The sequence below is a fragment of the Halichoerus grypus genome, chromosome 7, assembly GCF_964656455.1.
Source record: "Halichoerus grypus chromosome 7, mHalGry1.hap1.1, whole genome shotgun sequence".
In the NCBI taxonomy this organism is placed as follows: Eukaryota; Metazoa; Chordata; class Mammalia; order Carnivora; family Phocidae; genus Halichoerus; species Halichoerus grypus.
In genome coordinates, this window is record NC_135718.1 from 53,813,453 (window position 1) to 53,830,537 (window position 17,085).

At 57.3% G+C, this 17,085-nt stretch overlaps 1 protein-coding gene across 1 annotated transcript in view; it reads right to left on the reverse strand.

The window, feature by feature from the left end:
- Window positions 1-17,085, reverse strand: part of CDH23 (cadherin related 23) — a 405,959-nt gene that overhangs the window by 147,209 nt on the left and 241,665 nt on the right. The window contains exons 12-13 of the mRNA XM_078077622.1: window positions 9,570-9,719; window positions 8,948-9,106 (exon numbers count right to left, since the gene is read on the reverse strand). Of these exons, the coding sequence (XP_077933748.1) occupies window positions 8,948-9,106; window positions 9,570-9,719 (309 nt within the window). The remainder of the gene's footprint in view (window positions 1-8,947; window positions 9,107-9,569; window positions 9,720-17,085) is intronic.

The following is a 17,085-nucleotide window of genomic DNA, read 5'->3' on the forward strand; positions in this document are numbered from 1 at the left end:
TGCTCCGAGCCCATCCTGCCCCTGTCGTCCTGTCTCAGGGCCCAGAAGCTTCCCAGCACAGGGCACAGGTGGATTGTGCACAGGCATTTGGTTGACTGCATTTATGAACTCGTTCTGCCTTGGCCATTCTTACAGCTACCTGATGTCCCTTCGCCCAGGGGGTCCATTTGCTCTGCTCTGGTGTCCTGTGAGCAACTGCCTGAGCAGAAGCAGTCAGCAGCTAACCTACCCAAGGGTGACTCTGACAGAGTGCAGGGGACCACTGGCTCTGGGTGCAGGTGGGGGACTCTCTGGGGGCAGGCTGTCACACGTTGTTAGCACAGGGGGCCTTAGGGAGTGTCCAGCACAACCTCTTCATTTTACAGATGAGGACACCAAGGCCCCGGAGCCAAGGACCTGCTCAAGGTCATCCGGTAACCGAACAACTCCTGCATCCCAGGCTCTCGGCCCGCCCACCGCCCCGGACTCTGGAGTTGGCTGACTCCGGCAAGAGGCTGGAGTCCAGTGTGGGGTGGCACTGGATGGAGACCAGCAAACAGGAGAGGGGCCCCGGGGGTTTTGGAGTCGGACAGACCCAGGTTTGAATCCTGGCTTGGACACTCACTAGCTGGCTGACCCGGGGCAGGGGCCTGACCTCTCTGGGCATCCATTGCTGTCAGAAGAGATGACGAATCTACTGCACAGGGTTTATCATTTGCCGTGCTCACAACACCTGCTCACGAGGCCTGGCCTTTCAGTTTCTGGTCAAGGGGCAAAGGTCAGTGGAAGAGCTGCTCTGGTCAAGGATGGGGGATTCTGGAGGCACGAGTGAGGGAGGGTTCAAGGGCCTGGCAGGCAATGGGGGCTTTCCATCAATTTGTCAAGTAGTTGAGTGACTGAATGACCGAAAATGGTCAGACCTTAAACAAGGTTCAGGGTAATCACTTCGGGGGGGGGGGCAACTCTCCATCCTCACACCTGCCCTGCCATGAAGGGCTCCTTCCAGAAGCCCTGGGTGGTGGCGGGCAGACGGCGGCCAGCTGTGTGCTCTCTGTCTCTCCTTAGTGCCTGTCCTACCTCTCATCCCATCCCATTTGGGTTTTACGGATTGATATTTAGATTAAAGAGATACACACAGCCGAGGAGCACTGAGGCCTGACAGAGGAACTCGGCCCGTCAATCACCGCAGCTCCGCTTCCTCCGGCACCTGGCAGGCCCCACACCGGCCCCTCCAACTGGAGATGAACCCAAGAGCAGATTAAAGGGGCCACAAGCACAGCCTAGACATGCCCTGAATGGGGGAGGGTGTGCCTACAACCTACAAAGGCCGGCCAGCTTGGGAGGGGGGCTGGGGTGATGCGTGCGCACGTGTTTCACCCCCCCCATCCCCTCCCCAGGCTGCAGATATTCAATTTTCTTTTAAACGGTGGGGAAATTGGAAGAGATTTTGTTGTTTAAGCACAGCTGGAGTCTCCTGTCTCAAGGGACTGGAGAACAATGAGATCAATTAAGATGCCTGCAGTGAAAGGTGTCAGGAGGGGTTGGGCAGGGACAGCGCCAGGTGGTGGCGGGGGGCCTTCTCAGGAAGGGGAAGGTGGAAGAGGTGGCCCAGCTTCCGCAAGTCCAGCTTTGGCTCTTCCCTGCTTTGACCTGCCCGTCTCCATTGGGTTTTGCTGAAGTATCAGGATGAGGCCCGCTCGTCAGGTCATGTTATCTCCCAGACTTACTAATAATTCATGTGGCAATTTCTGTCAGCAGCTTCATATGATGATGGAATCAAACTGAACGGATGCTATCAGAAGCAGGGAGAAGGCCACCGTTCTAGAACAGCACGGAGAGCCCTGGACACTTGGCAAGCAGCCGGTGCTGGTACGACTACCAAAGCCTCAGCTATGCGGGGGCCCTGGACCACCACCTCTCCATACGTTGTTCTGCAACACTGCTGACATGGGGATTCTTCTCCCCATCTTATAGAGGATGACACTGAAACCCAGGGAAAGGAAATTATTAGCTCACGGCCAACCTGCTGGTAAGAAGCTGAGGCAGGACTCCTACCCAGTGTCTGCCCACTTCGGTGCTTGCCAAGGTGGCGGTCAGGTGGAGATGAAGATGGATGATGGACCTTGCTGGGCCTGGGGGGAATGGGAAAGCGGCAGCCCAGACCTGAGCAGGACCTCTGCTGTCACCTCTCACTTGCCCTCCCAGCCTCCACCCTGGTGCCTTCCATGCCCTCGTTCTTCCCCGCTCCCACCTCAGCCTATTCCCCACATGGTCACCACCGTGATCCATCATATCTCTCTGGCTGTCCCCTCCGATGGGCTCCCTGTCCTCGTCAGTCACCTCCTGACCACCTCTCCTCCACCTACACCCCCAGGCTCTTGTCTCAAAGTCTCTCTCTGCAACTCCCTCAGCTTGCAGAAGCTCCTTCCCAAATCCTACCCGCCTCTCCCTTCCTTCAGGCCTCTATCCACTGCCACCTTCTGTGAGGGATGTGTCTCCCCCGACCCCCCAAGAGCACCCAGTAACACTGCCACCCCTGGTGCTCCCTGCCCACCCAGCTCTACTTTTCCCAATGACACTTCTCCCCACTTGTCACACGCTGTGCTTACTTGTTCATCCTCTGTCTCCTGCCCCTGGAATGGATGGGGATGTTTGTCCGTCTCGCTCACTGCCGTCATTCTAGACCCTCGATAAAGAGTCACTGAATGGAGGATGGTAGTTGCCTCTGGGGCTCCCCTGTGCCTCAGAGAGCATGGAGTTCTGCCCTGGGAGGGACGGTGGATAAGGCTTCTGCAGTGGAGACACAGGGGCTCACAGAGGGCACCCGGCTCTGCCCAGTAGCAGCCAAGGAAGGAGGGTCAGCTCCTGCTCACCTGTGCACAGAGCCAGGCTGAGGGGCTGGGTGCATTTTAGCCTTGACCTTGCAATCTCATGCCCCGATTAGACGGGTGATCCTGGAATCTGGTGGCCATCACACCTCCCAGCTCCCTGCCTTTGTTCCTGGGCTGGGGTCTGCATCCCCAGATTCTGCTTGCCCTAGGGAAGTTTCCAGTGCAGTGGGGAGGAAAGGACATGAGCCACGAAATCCCTGAGCAGTGAGAATAGCCAAGGAAAAGGAGGTGCAGAGCACACAGGGGAGCTGGGAAGAACGGGTATTGAACTGGAGCTCTAACTGGTCCCAAGACATCTACATTTGTGTAAATGCTTTAACATTCTTTCCATTGAGAGCTGGGGGTGTCTCCATCCCCTGCCTTTGATGTGAACTTGCTTGGGTGACTCACTATAACCAATTAAATTCAGCGTAAAGGACTATGTGAATTTGAGGCTGGGTCAGAAATAGCCACACAGCTTCCAGCTGGTTCTCTTGGGACACACTTTCCCCAGAGGCCTCCTCTGAGGTGCTCCCTCTCAGAACCCCTGTGTCTGCAATGCCGACCCCATGGGGAGAGGCCGTGTGTGGGTGCTCGTGACAGTCAGGCTGAGCCAGTCCTTCAGTGGGCCCAGCCCAGGCACCAGACCCAGGCGGGAGACGCCTCCAGCTGCTGGGGTCACCCCCACACCCGGAGTTGCAGAGAAGAGACCCCTTGCTGAGCTCTGTCCACAATTCCTGACCTACCCAACCCGTGAGGGTCAGAAAGCGGCTGTTGCTTTATGCAGCCAAGTTTGGGTGGTTTCTGACGCAACAGGAAGCCGAGCAAGCTCTGAGGGTCCTCGTTCAGAGCACGCCACAAAGTAGGCGTGAACTGAGTGCTGAGTGTGGGACTGCGTGAAACCAGCGGAGAAGGGCGTGCCTGTGGGCAGGGAATGATAAAGCCCCTATAGCCAGGACAAGCTATGTAATTTGCCGGGCCCCATGCAAAGTGAACACATGGGGCCCCTCGTTCAAAAATTAAGAATTTCAAGACAGTGACAGCAGTGCATCAGGCCAAGTGTGGGGCCTTCCGAATCCAGGTCCCTGAGCGCATGCCCAGGCCGCACGCACACCCTCCTGCCACATCTGCCTTCCTCTGAGTACGCTGCGGGCCGGGCTCGGTGCTCAGTGCCCTCCCCGGCTGTCCCACTCCATCACAGCAGCCCTCCCTAAATCTGGGCACATGAGCTCCCTATTGCAGGAGGCCAGGCTGGCTCATTGCATATCCCAGGTACAACCTCTCTCAGCGGTCTCCCAATGCCTGCCAGGGGCCACCAGGATGGAATAGGTGCAAGAATGGGGATGGTTTGATACAGGATTTCTTCACTATCAGAACAGCAACCCAATGGTTCTATTTGGGGTGGGTGGCAATCCAGGAGGGAGAGAAAGAGCTGAACCCTGTCCACATCATAGGAATGGAACTCCACCTCCCTACAGAGCACCTCCCCCTCTCTATATTCCAGCTGCAGGGCCTTTGCACATGCTATTCCCTCTTTGTCCAATGTGCTTCCCTCCCCTCACTCACCTATTAATGCCTACTCAATTGCTAATTCCTCAGGGAAGCCTTCCCTCATTCCAGTCAAGGTCAGATGTCTTGTTATAGGTGTTCATTGTTCCCTGATCCCTCCATAATAACAAGTAATGAAGATTCCTTTCTTAGTATTAACATCAGGCTTTCCCAGGAGACTGTAAACTTCCTGAGGGCAAGACTCACATCACCACGGTCCTCAGGGCCACGTGCCTGGCACACACTAGGTATTCAAAAAACACTTGTCGGATGAACAAATGGTCGGACTGCTTTCTTACTGCCCAGGAAAACCTGCGAGGCACCAGGTACCAATTGGACAGGCTGAAGGGCTGCCCCAAGCCCAGGAAGAAGACACCCCGCAGCCTTCCCACCTGACTCTTGTCAGGTTGGGAGGCAGGATGGGAAGGCGAGAATCAGAGCAGCCTGGGGACAGGAGAGGGGGACAAACCACACAGCCTAGAGGATGGGGAGCCACCAACAGGATATAGGAACTCTTACAGGCATTCATGAACACAGACGTGTGTGTTAGATACACACGCCCCTGAGCACACGGAGCCGCATACACGCGTGCGTGTATACAGATACAAGAGCACGCCTGCGTGGTGCACGCGCGCACACACACCCCACAAGCGTACCTCACGTGCACCCCCAAACATATGTGGGTGCATGTGCCCCTGCACATCCCTCCCCCGCGTGGTCACCCTTCAGAGGACTGGCTCTGACTGGCACTGACGTCTGTCCTGCGTCCTCCTGCCTTCCAGCAAGCTTCTCCTCATGAAGACAGCTCTGGGCTGCCTTGGGGTTCGTGCTTCCCGGGCCAAGTGCTCTGGTCTCCCTGACTTGGTCTTCTCATCAGTGAAAGGAGCTCCCCCAGCTCTGACCCTCCAGTGGCTGGGGACCTACAGAACCAGAAATTCACCTGACGGTGCCAGAGGTTCCCGAGGGGCTCGCGTGTCACCCAGAGACACAAGGCCTGGAGCGGCCCTGTGGCCTGTCCACCTGGGTCCTGCAGAGAGCACTCCTCAGCTCCTCTCTTTCCCCTCAGCTCTGAGCGTTACTGAAAGGACAGGCTCAGCGGTCCAACACAGAACCTTCTGGCCGGGCCCCAGTGGCTAAGAGCCTATGGCTTAGGGTCAGGTGGTCTTCTTGTGAATTTCAGCTCAACTGCTTGCTGGCCCTGGGGCCCTGAGCAAGCTGTACGTTTCTTAACCTGAGCCTCGGTTTCCTCACCTGTAAGATGAGGACAGCATGTGCAGGGGTTGGAAACAGCCCGTGTGAAGTGCCTGTTTCCAGCCAGGGCTCACCAGGGACGCTGCAGAGTTGATTACTGCAATGGCAACTGCGGCCCTCAGAGGTCAGCTCGGGGCGTCACCGCCCCAGGCACTAGGTCTGGAAGGGACTGCGGACACATCTTAGTCCATCTTGTTCATTTTATTTTATTTTTTTAAAAGATTTTTAATTATTTGACAGAGACACAGCGAGAGAGGGAACACAAGCAGGGGGAGTGGGAGAGGGAGAAGCAGGCTTCCCGCCGAGCAGAGAGCCCGATGTGGGGCTCGATCCCAGGACCCTGGGACCATGACCTGAGCCGAAGGCAGACGCTTAACGACTGAGCCACCCAGGCGCCCCAATCTTGTTCATGTTACAGATAAGGTGCAAGAAGAGAAGCAGCTTCTGCCCTTGTCACCCAAGGTTTGTCGAGAGCAGAGTCGGTGCTCAAGGTCAAGCCTCTACACCTTGGGACCCCCACTCTCTTCCCTCCACCAGTGGAAACTCCTTTTGCTGTAACAAGGGGGCCGTAAGGGCCTCAAAACCTGGGCCGGGGGAGGTCCAGGGAGCGGGGAGGTACAAGGGTCCAGGCCTTCCACCTGGCTGGGAGACCAGGCTGGAGGCGATGGCCCCTCCTCTCCCAGCTTCCCCACCCCTGTCAAACTGCTGTCTCCCCCCAGGATGGGTGACGAGCCCACAGAAGCCAGACCAGTGCCAGGGTGAGGGCTGGGGAGGCCCCTCACAGCAGGCTCTGCCCCAGCCCTCGGTGCAAATTAAAACATTTTCCTTTTCTTCATAATTTTTTTTTCCTGACACAACTGCCCATGAAACATTTTAATAACATCCTAGAAAAGGTCACAGAGAAGGAATTTCACAGTCCCTGAGCAGGCAGCTATAACTTTAGCTGCTCCTGCAGCAGAAGAGGTGGAAAGATCAGGCTGACCCTGGGAAATGGCAGGGGGCGGGGGGAGGCCAGGTCAGGCTGGCCAGCGTGCCCGTGTGGCCACGCAACCCGCTCCCCGCTAGAGCTCTGGGAGATGATGTTGGATAAGTAGGGGTTGCCCAGGGGATGCTTCCGCACCCAATATTCACACCTCTTGACAGCAGCCTAGGGGGTCTCATGTCCACTTTGCAGATGAAGAAACGAAGGCCCTCAGGGGTGACGTGGATAGACTAGCACACAGCAAAGGCGGGGAGAGCAGGGCCCACAGTTTCCCGGGAGGTCCTGGGCTCCCGTAGGCACACATTCCTGGTACCAGAGCTTATTACTGGGTGAAACGGCCCCTTCATATCTGCACAATCCTACAACCCTGGGGCCGGGGGGTTGAGAAGGAGGTGGGCAAGGCTTAGACTCAGGAACTGGAGGCTGACCAGGTGAGAGACACTCAGAGGCGGCTAAATGCATCCGTTAAACATCTGGAGAGGGACTGGAGAAGGGGTTGTAGGCAGCAGGCAGGGGTCCACGCAGGCCCAGGAACTGCTCTAGTGTTTGAGAACACCCAGTTTGAGCACCTACTCTCAGAGGAGACTGGGCCTAACACATTGTCCTTGGTACCAGCACTTGGCCCCCAGCCAAGAGGTGTGTCTTCTGACCCTTCACACCCCACCCCTGTTCCCTAGGTTCCGCAACCCTTCCCCAGGGCCATGGGAACTTGCGACTGCAAAGTGAGACCTCCATCCCCAGCAAGAATACCAGGGGGGAATCCCTGGACACCCACAAGCCTGACACCTGAACTCTTTGCCATGTGGTCCCAGGCCGGCTGGGGCCCAAAACACAGGCCGTTTGGGTGTCCTTCACCGTGATAGTTGAATATGGCTGGGGGGAGAGGGGGCTGCAGTCTCTCTTTGGGTCCAGAAGGCCAAAGCCTCTGGCACTCGCTCTCTGGCTGGGCCCCTAGAGGCCGCAAGAGGATCCATGGAGGGGGGCCCCAAGCACCAGGTGACTGATTACAAGGAGCACCTTGGTGGAAGCCAGGGGGGCCACAGCCTGGGGAGGCAGGCGGGGAGGGAGACAGCCACAGCTGACTTAGTGTTTATGTCTGATGGCCCGCCTAGCTAAACATCTGTTTGAAGTATTAATAACTGTCAGATGGGAAGGGCCTGGGGCTCAGTATAGTTCCACACCATCTGTCAGAAGAGTAAACACATTGTGGAGTAGGGGGCCTGGGATCGGCAGGCAATGTCTCGGCTTGGAGTAAGGATGGAGCAAGAAATGGAAGCGAGGACCCCAAGGTCCTCAGAATGGGCAGAGAATGGCAGCAGTGAGTTCAACTCCATCACATTTATTGAGCACCTACTATGCGTAAGGGCTGAGCTTACGCCACACACGTCTGCCACCTTGATCTGCTCGGCAACCAATCCTCTTTGTTCTGCTAACAGAAGCCCCTTTGGCATAGCCCCTTTTCCATTTTCAGCCCATAGAATTTGGATGGAGCGGACCCAACCCCTGGCTCCACTAGGAAGAGTGTGACCCATCTCTGTTAGATCAGGATCATGATGATTGGTTCCAGGATGGCCCAGCAAGGAGAGTCAGCTCTGGGACTTTTGCTGGAGCTACTGAAAAAGAATATGGTTTTCCCACTAGGGTTGATAAATTGGTAAGAAGTAATCCTGGGGGTGCTGGTGTTCCTCTCGGTCAATGTAAAAAAAAAAAAAAAAAAAAAAGCACCTGGTGCTAAAGTCAGATTCCTGCTGAGTGCCTGGGTACAGCTATGCCTGAAATCATTTATACTTTGAATTACATGAGCTGATCCTTTTTTGGCTTGAACCACTTAAGGGTTTGTGTCCCTTGCCATCAAGAGTACCGACTGATACAAATGGACACTGGAAGGGGCCCTTTGTCAAAGTCCCAGCCAAGGGCAGCTGGGGGTGACCAGGCACCCTCAAGGAGCCCATTCTTCCCTGGTGCTTAGAGGGAGGGTGGCCCTCCTCAGAGTTGGCTGGTCCCTATCCCCATTAGAGAGCACTTCCGGGGCTCCTGGCCCAACTAGGCTCGGTTCCTCTCAGGAACAAGGCAGAAAACCAGTGTCCTTGGCCCAATTCCAACCTCCTCCTGGTTGGTCCTCTTTCAACATTGTTGCCTCAACCATGGCAGTCCCATCATAAAGAGTCCAGATGCTTTAATACACAAACACCACAACTTCTGGGGGCTCAGGGGCACCCCCTTCCCTGACCACCCACGTTTCTTGGGCCAAGCCCTCTGGCTGCCTCCCCGTGCTCTTCCCCGGAGCTCAGTGGCCCTGTGGAAGAGCAGGACTCACCAGGACTGTCAGCACAGAGGTCCCCACGGTGACGTTCTCGTACAAGCTGACGTTGTACAGTGGCTGGCTGAAGATGGGCCGGTTGTCATTCTCATTGATGAGGGTGATCTTCACCTTGGCATAGCCCACGTGGTCGGGCACACTCTCATTGGCAAAGAGCTGGGTATGCAGAGCAGGGGCCCCGGGTGAGCTCTCACATGCTCCCGGAGCCTTGTCCCCATAAGTCCCCCTGGGGTCTTTGCAGGTCCTAACCCAGAGTTCTTGTCTGAGTCACTGCCCATCCCAGTGATGGGAGTCTCTCCAGCAGGGCTCCGAAGCCAGGGTGGCCACGGATTCTGCTGGGGGCTGGGCTGGCGGGGGCTGGGCCGTGAGGCTCCTTATGGGCTTCCGGGGCTGTGCCCGTGCCTGGGAAAATGCTGCTCAATTCCCAGACACTTCCTTGTCCTCCTTGAAAAGGGGAGGCTCAGCCCAGCCCCTGCCATGGGCTCAGTGGGCTTCCTGAGTTGCATCCACACAGGGGAAGAATGGGGAGAGGTGGAAGGAGGAGTTTAAGGAGATGGTGTCACCCTCTGCCTCCCCTGAAAGCCTCCCACCGGACAAAGAAAAAGGGAGGGGGCCTTACATCAAAGTCGTAGCGGTCCACAGTCTCATAGTCCAGGGGGACGGCCACCCGGATGCGAATGTCTGCCTTCCCTTGGACAGAGGTGGGGGAGATGATGAAGTGCTGGGAATTGTTCCCCACCAGGTACACCTCGAACATGCTGTTCAGGCCCTGGGGCAGAATGGAGAAGAAACCAGTCAGAAAGGGCTCAGGAGGCCGAGGGTCCAGAGCAGAGTGGTGTGGTGGAGGTAGAGGAGGGGCAGGGTCCATAGCACGGCTTGCCTGCACCCCACACCAGAGTGGTCTGGCCTCCTCTGGGTGACCCTGGCCTGGCTCTCAGACCCTGCCTCCTGTCCACATCCGGGCCCGCTAGAAGTCTCCGCCAGTTCTTTTTGCCTCTGTTATCCTTTCAGATGCCCCCAAATAGCCCTTCCAGATGGTTCGGTTCATTTCCCACCTCCTGCTCCCTTCCTCAGTCCCAGTGACCCCAGCTGGGGAGGATCTGTAGCTGGAAGACCCAGCAGGCAGACAGGAAAGAGGGCCGGATGGGAAAGGAGGGGAGAGAAGCAAGTATGTGTCCCCGGCAGGCATGGGCAGGAGAGGGCATGAGGGACAGAGCAGAACACGGCTTCTTCCCCTCCCTCCCTCCCTCCCTCCCTCCGGAACGGGTCAGTCAGGGAGAACACTGGTTTCCTTACACATGGAAAGGGAATAACCCAGCTGAATGGCAAAGTGAACCCCCATGGACCCCACCCTGTAGCCAGCTAGCGGTAGCCCAGAGGACACTGGATTCCAGGTAGCTCGGAGCTGCTGGGTCCTCCATGGACTCTGCCGCAGCCCATAATTTAAGGTGTGTTGGGGGGTGTGCTTCATTCCAAGTCAGGTGTTTCTGATCATTCTAACAGGGCCCGAGCTCACAGAGCCCCCAGATACGGCTTGGCTCCTTCTGACACAAAGGGTGTGAGGTCTCCATGCTACCCGAGCCCCCAAGTCCAAAGAGCCACTGATGAAGGCGGGAGACATGGCTTACTGACTCCCCAGAGTCTGGCCTGCTCGGCGATGGATTCAACCCCCCATGGGGGGAAATTACCCCCAAATAAGCCTCCTTCAACCTAGGTAGATGGCCTATGGTTTGTAACCAAACCGTGGAGACCTCTCCTGACCCTTACTGCAGATGCTCACTGGGTGACAGACCTGGGCTGTGAGCACCAGGAGGGAATGTCCTCCTGCCCATGCTGCTCACCCTTGGCCCAGTGCCCAGCACAGCCCCTCTGTGTACATGTTTCTTTGGAACCGAGGGCTGGCAAAGGAAGCTTGCCTCTCTTCTTGGTTGCCTAGGGATCCCTTCCAGACCCATTCCTGCTGTGAGGGGAGCAGCCAGGCCATCTTGAAGCCTTTCCATGGTCAGAAGGGGATGATCCTGGCAAGGCTGGAAAGGGCACCCCCAGTGAAGCCTAAGAGTTCATGAGATTCTTCCAGCCCTGGACCTGTCCCACAGGTGGTCGAATATATTTGTGGAATGAATGCATATTAATATTTACCCATCAGTCTCTCGAGGTTTTTTTTTTCTCTATTTGCAATTACAAATTGGCAAAACAGGAGTGTTGCCAATCTCGGGGTCCAGACAAGCAGCAGGGCCTCCAGAGCCCCCCACCCAGAGTGGCTCCTGCAGACGGTGCACGCAATGCTCCCTCGGCCCTGTCAGTGTGTGGAGTCCTCAGTTCTCCCTGGCATGGAATCCATCCGTCAGATGGAGGCCCAATTAAATGCCCGAAGGGGCACTAATAGCCAAGACCGGCAGAGTGTGACAGCTCTGAGCAGGTGACACCAAGACCTCTCCCTCCACCACGGGACCTGAAGGCCCAAGAAGGTGGGGGCCGGCTGAGCTACGCCAGGGCACGTGGAGCAGCACCCCCCCCTGAAACCCCTTCCCCACGCTGCCCACCGGCCTCCCCAGCCCCTGCCCTTCCCAGGCTCACTTACCAAGTTCTGTCAGTGGGAGTCGGTCAGTCAAAGGGTATGGAGACAGAGAAGGAGCCGGAAAGGTACGGAGAGGAGGAAGGAACCAGAGAGAAAAAGATGGTGAGATCCGAGGTCAGGGTAAGGGAGAGGGGCCGAGTGGACCCTAGGAGCACACCCTGCTCCAGAGGAACAGCCCCCTTCGTATCTGATGGGCCCCACACCCAGAGGAAGGAGAGGGAAGCAGAGGAAGAGGTACTAGGGCTCCTGAGCACACTCGGTCCTCACCCAGAGGGAGGTGGGGTGGGGGGTGGGCCACATCCCTATGTCCTCCTTCCAGGAGCCTGGACCAAACCCCTGCGGAAAACGACCCCAAGCACTGTCACATTTTAATCTTCCTAACACAGAAAACATTAAGACATGATAAATACAGACATGGAAAATTTTTCACATAGTTCAAAAGTGTAAAGAGCACGCTGCCGTCTCCCTGTCCCCACTGGCCCAGCCACTGGACAGCCTTCTCTAGAGGCCACCACCACACCCCGTCCCGGGGTCTCTTCCCCAGCAAATCCACACACATACGACGAGCTCTAGGTTTCTGGGCCTCCCCTCCCTGACGCCAACGGCAGCACGCTACACGCATCGCTCTGGCTGGGGTTTTGTCACTTAGATCCAGGTCTCGGAGACTGTTCCAGAAGTGTACAAACGGGGGCCGATATTAACGACGACAGCACAGCACACCGAACACCTGCTCTTGGCCAGACGCCATTCAGAATAACCGCAGAATTATCCTCTGTGGTTACTGTGGAATGTTGGGGAGTCCTCAAGCCCACAGAGCAGGCCTCAGGCAGGGTAAACCCACAGCAGAGCAGGGACACAGTGGGAGCTCAAGAAGTCACTGGGTTTCAGCAGCTTTTCCTCACCCACTCCTCTGTGCGATCCTCTTCCCACGGGCCATGGGGTGGAGAAGAAACACCGGATCTTGGAAACCCCTCCAGAGGAAATGGACTTCAGAGAGGTTGAGTGAGTCACCCAAGGTTGCACAGCTTGTTGGCAGCACAGTGAGGATAAAAGCCCAGGCCGGGGTGCCGTCTAGGCCGAGGGAAGTGGGGTCAGGGCGTCCCCCACTAGCAGCTCCAGTGCAGTCTGAGTTCCCTGAGCAAACGGAGGCGGTAACGCTGAGCACCCCAGGGCGGAATCTGAGCGAGCGCCAGCAGATGAGGCCATGCCAGGAAGGCTGCCCCAAGGAGGGGTTTGAACTGGCTTTAGGAACGAAGGGAAAATGAGCTAGAAGAGGAGGGATTCCAGGTGGAGGAAGTGGCTTTACACACGGAGCTCGGTCCTTAGCGTGTATCAGAAGCACCTGGAAGCTTTGTTAAGCTACAGACTGCTGCCCACCACCAGGACTCCCTCATTTGGTAGGTTGGGGCCTGAGAATTTCCACTTCTAACAAGTTTCAGGGGCCGCCTGCCCTGCCACTGCTGGTCTGGGACCCCCGCTGGCTTCGCAAAGGCATGGAGCGGGAATGAGGAATCGGTGAGGAGGCAGACAGTGAGCTGATTTGCAAGGGGTGCATGTGGGGAAGGGCTGGTGAGATCGTTGGGATAGCAGGAGGCTGGGGGGCGGGGGTCCCACTGCAGGCACCGTCTGGAGGGCTCTGGCACTGCCCTCGTGAGCAACGGGGAGGCACTCTAAGCTCTGAAGCACATGCATACTGGTGAAAATGAGGAAGGTGAACTTGGCAGTGAGTGCGAGTCACACCGAGGCAGCCCTCCCTCCTCACGGGGCTGCACATCTGAACCACCAGCGTGGCTCTAAAACTCAGACACGCAGATGCCCACGGCCACTGGGTCAGAACCTGCTGGGGTGGGGCCCAGGCAGCTGCAGTTTTGTGGTGCTCCCTAGGGAACCACATTGCGCAGCCAGGCTTGCGAAGACATCAGCGGGGGCAGGCAGGGGCTCGGCGGCACCCACAGGAATCCAGAGGGGCGAGCAGGGGAGAGGCAGAGTGGAGTCCTCCATTGGGCCACCCAACAAAATCTCCTGGAGGGGTCTTTAAAATATCCTCACGCCTAGGTCGCACCCCAGACCAAGCAAATCAGACGTGGGTGAGGCCAGACCTCAGGACCTCCTAACACTCTCCATGTTATTCATTCTAATGTGCATCCAAGGGTGAGAACCACTAGGGCAGAGTGGTGGTTCTCTGAGTGGGGTATAGGGACCAGTAGCTCAGCTTTACCAAAAACCTCATCAGAAATGCATATTTTGGGCCACGCCCAGATCTACCTTTCAGAAACACCAGGGGCAGGGCCCAGCACTGTGGAGCCAGCCCTCCAGGTGTCCTGATGCTCGCTGAGGTTTGAGAACTGCCAGGACAGAGCAAGGCAAGGCAGGGAGTGAGTCTGAGAACAGGGAAGAAGACTGACCGTGGAGGTGTGGTGTGAGCAGCTGGAGAGAGAAAGCAGAGTAAACACCCACGGGGATGTGGGGGTGCGGGGGTGGGGGCGGACGGAAGACCAGAGCGGAAGAGATGCCTGGGAAGGTGGGGCTGAGCTCAGTGTGGACTCAGTCCGTGTACCTGGACGGGCAGGAGCACTGGCCCCTCAGGCCAGGTTTCTGCATCTCAAGGAATGAGGTCCCTGCCTTTCTAGATTTGGCTGGACGTTCACTCAGCCCTGCAGTGGCCCTGAGACCCCAGGGCAACCGTCCGGCTAAGTCCCATTAAATGCTCAGCCTGCCCCCTTCAGAACCTGCCCAGACGGCCAAGTCCTCCTGGGACTTGGCTTGTGACTGTGAGCCCCTCGGGATGGGATATGTATGTGATATTCATCCTGTTCACTAAAGCGGTGCAAAACCCCGATTAACTACAGTCCTCTGCCAGACAGCTTCTGTTTATCAAGCCCCAACTGTGTGCTGCACGTGACTTAACCAGAATCTTTACTGACATCGGCGTCAGTGCACCCCTTTTTGGAGAAGGAAAGGGAGGCCTGGGAGGGCAACTCATTCAGGCCTCACAGCTGCCAGCGAAGGATCTGAAGTTGGGTCTGTTCTGTCTCTATCACAGTGTGAGCTCTCAACTGCCCAGCTCTCTAGCCCCCTCCCACTGCACAACGTTGCTCCCAGTGCAAGCAAAGAACTGGCCCGGGAGGGCACGGGTGGGCTCCTCCCCCATTCTCCCAAGGGCAGGAGCGAGGCCCAGGGGAAGGCTCCTCTGCCAAGGTCAGGGACCAGGCAGGTGGAGGGCGAGAGCCTGCCCCTCCCTCACTGCCAGGCCCAGGGGAGGGCTGCTCACTGGAGCTGGGAGGGAGGGAGCAGGGCGGGCAGAGGCAGGAGGCCCTCTTGGAGCTGTTGAGGGGCAATTTTGTTGGGAAGGGAGATAAAGAGGAACATCAAAAGGAGTCCCAGTGCATGCGGAGAGGAGGCCGGTGGATTAAATTCTCTTCCAGCTGGGAGAGGCGATGAGAAGGCTGATAGGCGGCAGCCACGGGTCCTGGAGCGGCAGCGCTGCCCTCCCCGCACGGGGCTAGGGCCCCCAGTGGCTGCCGGCGGGGCTGCGACAGCTCAGCTTTTATTTGTTTAGTGGAAGGGGGAAGGACACAGGAGATCACTCCTCGCTCCCCACCGTCCCCACCCCGTGCAGCCAGCCGAGCTTTGCTCCCGGTGACTGAAGGCTTGCACCCCCCCCGCAGAGGGCAGCCAGCCGGTCGGGCCTTCCTTATCAGCCGCTGCCAGAAGGGGCTGTCCCCCCACCCTTGGCTCCCCTCAACCTTGCCCCCCCCACCTCCCGCTGCTGGGGGCGGTTGGAGCAGACACCACCCAGAAAGGACACCCCTCCTGGTCTCTCTGAAGCTCCCAGGGCCAGCGGACCCACGTGCCAGGGGTCACCTGGCTCCGTGAAGTGACCCAGCCGTGTTTTTCCATCTAGTTGAGAGCTTCGTATGTGCTGGGCCCTCTGCAGGCTCACTGAAGGCTCACAACTCTGGGGGGGCCCAGGACACCGTTTGGGCAGGCCGCAGTCCTGGGCTTGCAGGGGGGTGGTCTGGGCTCTCTCAGGGTCTGCACCTGACTTCTGAGCACGGCTTCCCTAGATCATCACCTGCAGACACCTGCACACGCCCCCGGCAGAGGACCTGGTCTCCAAAGGGAGGAAGGTCTGGCCCGGCCCCCAGACTACTTCCCTGGACCTGAGCCCACAGATGACCTCCTGCACAGCTCCTGCTTGGTTCTCCACTCTCCTCCACCCTCCCCGCAGCCCCGCATCTCCCTGCCATTCCGCCCCCTGGAGAGGCCCATCTCCCTGCTAGAGGTCGGGGAGGAGCCGGTGGGGACCAGTGATGCGATGTGTAGTAGAAAGTAAGGTTCAGGTTGGGGAATAGGCTCTGTCACTTTCTAGCTGTATGACCTTGGGCAACGCACTTCCATTCCTGGAGCCTCAGCTTCTTCATCTGTGAAGTGGGGAGAACAAGGCGTACCAGCAGGATTCAGAAGCAGTGTTGTGTCTTTGCCCCGTCTTGTTTTGGTGGGTGATAGGAGTTATGTTTTCTTGCCTAAGACAGGAGGCTCTCTGATAGGAGCTTTGTGTGTTTCTTTTTCTTCGTACCCCAAATGTTAGGGGTACCGACCTCCCCTTACCCTGTGAGCTACGATATACCCTGCAAGGGACCTTAATTCCTTTCCACAGAAGAGGAAGGACCAGGGAAGGGCAGCAAGGCCCAAGGTGGCCTTTATGTTGGGAGTGGTGGGCAGTGTTGTGAAGCGAGACAGAGAAGAGCCAGGGAGCTCTGTGGGTTGGTAGTCTAGTCTTAGCTAAGCCCAGAATGGGGCTGGGGTCTGGAGTGCCCAGATGTGCCCCAAGGGTCAGGGCCACCCTTACAGAAACCGTGTCCAGGACTCAGACCTGCCAGGGAAGAACCCCGTGACCAGCGACTCCAGGGTGTGGGGCCCTAAGCTTCAGTGGTGGCTCAAAGCACGGCCTCTTGGGGTTGAACCTGACTCCAGATGGAAGCAATTGCCCTTTTCAGCTGTGTGCTTTTGCACAAAAGCTCTTACCTCTCCGAGCCTCAATCCCCTAATCTGCAAAATGGAAAGAATGAGGGCCACCTAACAGCACCATTGTAGGTGAGCTATAAGATCCTGGTAAAGTGCCTGGGACTGAGTGGGTGTTCAGTAAATAAGGGTTGTTATTCTTGTTCTAGAAGGGAGTGGGGGAGGGGAGGAGGTGGCCTTGGGGAAGGCTGATTTCTAGACCTTGGCCAGGAATGAGAGGGGCAGGCAGGGAAGGGCAAAGGCTTGGATGTGTGCAGGGGCGAGTGGACCCCCCCATGCTGGCCAGGGGCTGTAGGTTCTCCCTTCTCCTCTGTGCTCTATTGGTCTCCTCCATGCTATCGAGTGCGAGCGGCCGAAAATCAAAGTCCACTGAAGATGGATTCTTTATCACCCCATTGTCCAGCCTTTCACTTAATTAACCCCAATCAGACATGCCATTGTGAACCTGGGCAGGAGGCGGGCCTCTCGGCACCCCTTCACGTCACTGCTTCTCCCACCAGTCCCCTGCCCCTAAGAGGGGGGTGCCACACTC